The sequence below is a fragment of the Trichechus manatus genome, unplaced genomic scaffold (genome assembly GCF_000243295.1).
Source record: "Trichechus manatus latirostris isolate Lorelei unplaced genomic scaffold, TriManLat1.0 scaffold00296, whole genome shotgun sequence".
Taxonomy (NCBI): domain Eukaryota; kingdom Metazoa; phylum Chordata; class Mammalia; order Sirenia; family Trichechidae; genus Trichechus; species Trichechus manatus.
Genome location: NW_004444232.1, coordinates 503,531 through 506,669, shown reverse-complemented (window position 1 = coordinate 506,669; position 3,139 = coordinate 503,531). Strand labels below are relative to the sequence as shown.

The 3,139-nt window shown below is 36.5% G+C and overlaps 1 protein-coding gene across 1 annotated transcript in view; it reads left to right on the top strand.

Moving 5' to 3' along the window:
* Positions 1 to 3,139, top strand: part of PTPN13 (protein tyrosine phosphatase non-receptor type 13) — a 192,920-nt gene that overhangs the window by 151,289 nt on the left and 38,492 nt on the right. The window contains exon 36 of the mRNA XM_023725318.1: positions 2,492 to 2,563. Coding sequence (XP_023581086.1) covers positions 2,492 to 2,563 — 72 coding nt within the window. The remainder of the gene's footprint in view (positions 1 to 2,491; positions 2,564 to 3,139) is intronic.

Below are 3,139 nucleotides of genomic sequence, written 5' to 3'. Positions count from 1 at the left end.
TAACAAAGTTCATTAAGAAAATGTTCTGTATCCTACTTTGGTGAGTGGTGTCTGGGGTCTTAAAAGCTAGTGAGCAGCCACCATCTAAGATGTATCAGTTGGTCCCAATCCACCTGGCGTAAAGGAGAATGAAGAACACTAAAGACACAAAGAAAGTATTAGCCCAAGAGACAGAAGGGGCCACATAAACCAGAGACTGCATCAGACTGAGACAGAAGAACACTAGCTGGTGCCTGGCTACCACCAATGACTGTCCTAACAGGGAACAGAACATTCAGTCCTTGACGGAGAAGGAGAAAAGTGGGGTGTGCAACTCAAATTATAGTAAAAAAGACCAGACATAATGGTTTGATTGAGACTGGAGGGACCCCAGAATACATGGCCCCTGGACTCTGTTACCCCAAAACTAAAACCATTCCCGAGGCCAACTCTTCATAGATTAGACTGGACTGTGGGACATAAAATGATACTAGTGAAGAGTGTACTTCTTAGCTTAAGTAGATACATGAGACTAAATGGGCAACTTCTGTCCAGAGGTGAGATGAGAAGGCAGAGAGGGTCAGGAGCTGGTTAAATGGACACGGGATATCCGAGGTGGAAACGAGGAGTGTGCTGTCACAGTATAGGGAGAGCAACTAGGGTCACATAACAATGTATGTATAAATTTTTGTATGAGAGACTCACTTGAACTGTAAACCTTCACTTAAAGTACAACAATAAAATAAAATTTAAAAAAAAAGAAAAAGACCTTTCTTCAGAGTCAACAGAGAGAGAAAGCCTTCCCCTGGAGCTGGCACCCTGAATTCAAACTTCTAGCCTACTGGACTGTGAGAGAATAAACTTGTTCGTTAAAGCCATCCATTTGTGGTATTTCTGTTATAGCAGCACTGGATGACCAAGACACTTCTCTTTAAAATTTTCAAGACTGAAGAGAGTGGCTGTGCCCTGCCACCCTTGTGGAAATTGCCCAGTGATCTGTCTGTATGGTTCTTTGACTTTATTCCCATAGAACTAATTTCTTTATGAGTTCTGAAAGTCATATAGTATCAATAGTAGGAACTCTCATACAGTGGTGGAAATGTAAAATTGTACAACCACTATTGAAAATAGTTTGACACGTTCTTAAAAGTTTGAACATAGACCTACCATGTAATCTAGCCGTTCCACTCCTAGGTATTTATTTACTCAAGAGAAAAGGAAGGATACATCCATACAAAGACTTATACAGAAATATTCCTAGTGGCTTTCTTTGTAATAGCCAAAAACTGGAAAGAACTCAAATGTCCAGAGAAGGGGGCATGGAAAAACCAATTGTAGTCTATCCATAGAACGGAATAATACTCAACAATAAAAAGAAATGAACTGTTGACACATGGAACAACATAATTAAAATAACCTCAAAATAATTATGCTGAGTGAAAGAAGCCAAACCCCCCCCCAAAAAAAAATTCATAATGTATGATTCCATTTATACAAAATTGTAGAAATTGCAAATTAATCTATAGTGACAAAAAACAGATCAGTGGTTGCCTGGAGACAGTGGCAGGGGAGAGGATGGTTAGGAGGAGAGGAGGGAGGGATTACAGAAAATAAGTTATTATGTTTTATGTTACTCTGATATAATTTTTTTTAACCAGTGGTTTATAATTGGTGTAGTTTCTCATTTTTCCTAGGTGAAGTTTAATAAATGCATTCTATCTCTTAAAAGTGATGCTTAAAGACATTTTTGCACCCTTTGTAACATCAGCCACAAAATTATAAAGGTTTACCCCTAAAACTTCCATCTCAACCTTCATCTCTCTTGGTAGAAGAGTACTAATTATATTTCGGATTTTTTTTACATAAAAGGTAGAAGTCCTTGAATACACTTGTCTGCATTCATCTTCCTTTTTTTTTTAATATTTTTATACTCTCATATCTTTCTAAATCTCTGGAAAATATAATGAATCAAAATATTTTTAAATATGTGACTTTTGACTGTAAGAGAGACATAATTACTCATTTTTAATATGTATGTATTGGATTTTTATACTAATGCCTAAGAGTTAAAATTACCTTTTTGTTTAGAAATATATTAAAAGCCCTTTTTGGTTGTATCCATAACTTACCTGTTTTAAATTGATAGCCTTTATGAAAGGAGGTAAAAGACTATCTTCTCGTAAATAGTAAAGTGAATATAGTTCAGCACCTGTGATGTCTCTTCCCACTAGGTTGGAATAATTTATTTTCAGTACCTCACACTTAAACCATTCGGCCTGATCTGGGCTTTTATGTGAAATGTTTTCTTTTAAGAAATTGGCTCTCTTCTTGGGATAAAATTTTCTCTAATATTTGATTCTGTTTACTCAGTTTGAAATTACTTTGTGATATGACTTTTAGTGTACTAATAAAAATAGCATCCACAGAAATGTGGCTTTTTCTTGCATAGTTTTGATGTCTCTATTTTGTTTTTAACTGACTCATCCCTTACTTATTTTGTTATTCCTCTCAGGTCATCACATTGTGGAGCCCTGCAGCAAGCCTACTCTAACTCCTAATAGTTCTTTCTCCAAGGTAAATAAAAGTTTGCCTCCTTTCATGTCATGCTAATTTATCTAAGTCACCAGTTTGTTTGAGTTTTAAAACAAACTGGTTTCATATTTAAACATTTGTCTTCTTTAGACACACGTATTGATCAGTAAGGATATGTTTTAGTGAACTAATAGGCTTTGGTAAGTGAAGGCATACAGAGTAAAGCCCCACACATGTAACCCTACATTATGTCGCACGTTCTCAGTCCTTAGATAGGCTTACTACTTAAATGGATAGTTTTATTGCTAGGATTTTTTTTTAATGTGTAGACTTCTATTGATTGTCTCCTGACCAAGGGAAGAGAATAGGAATGTAATTAAGCGAAGATTTGCTCCTTTGGGTTAATATCGTCCAGAAGTGAGCTTCAAATGTCAAAGCTCAGCTACTAGTGAACAAAAAAGGTGGTGGCAAAAGAAGTTGGCTTAGTCTTGGGGAACATCTAGCTCAATTGGCATAACATAGTTTATAAAGAAAATGTTCTACGTTCTACCTTGGTGAGTAGCGTCTGGGGTCTTAAAAGCCTGTGAGCAGCCATCTAAGATGGCTCCCCTTTGGGAGCAAGGGAGAA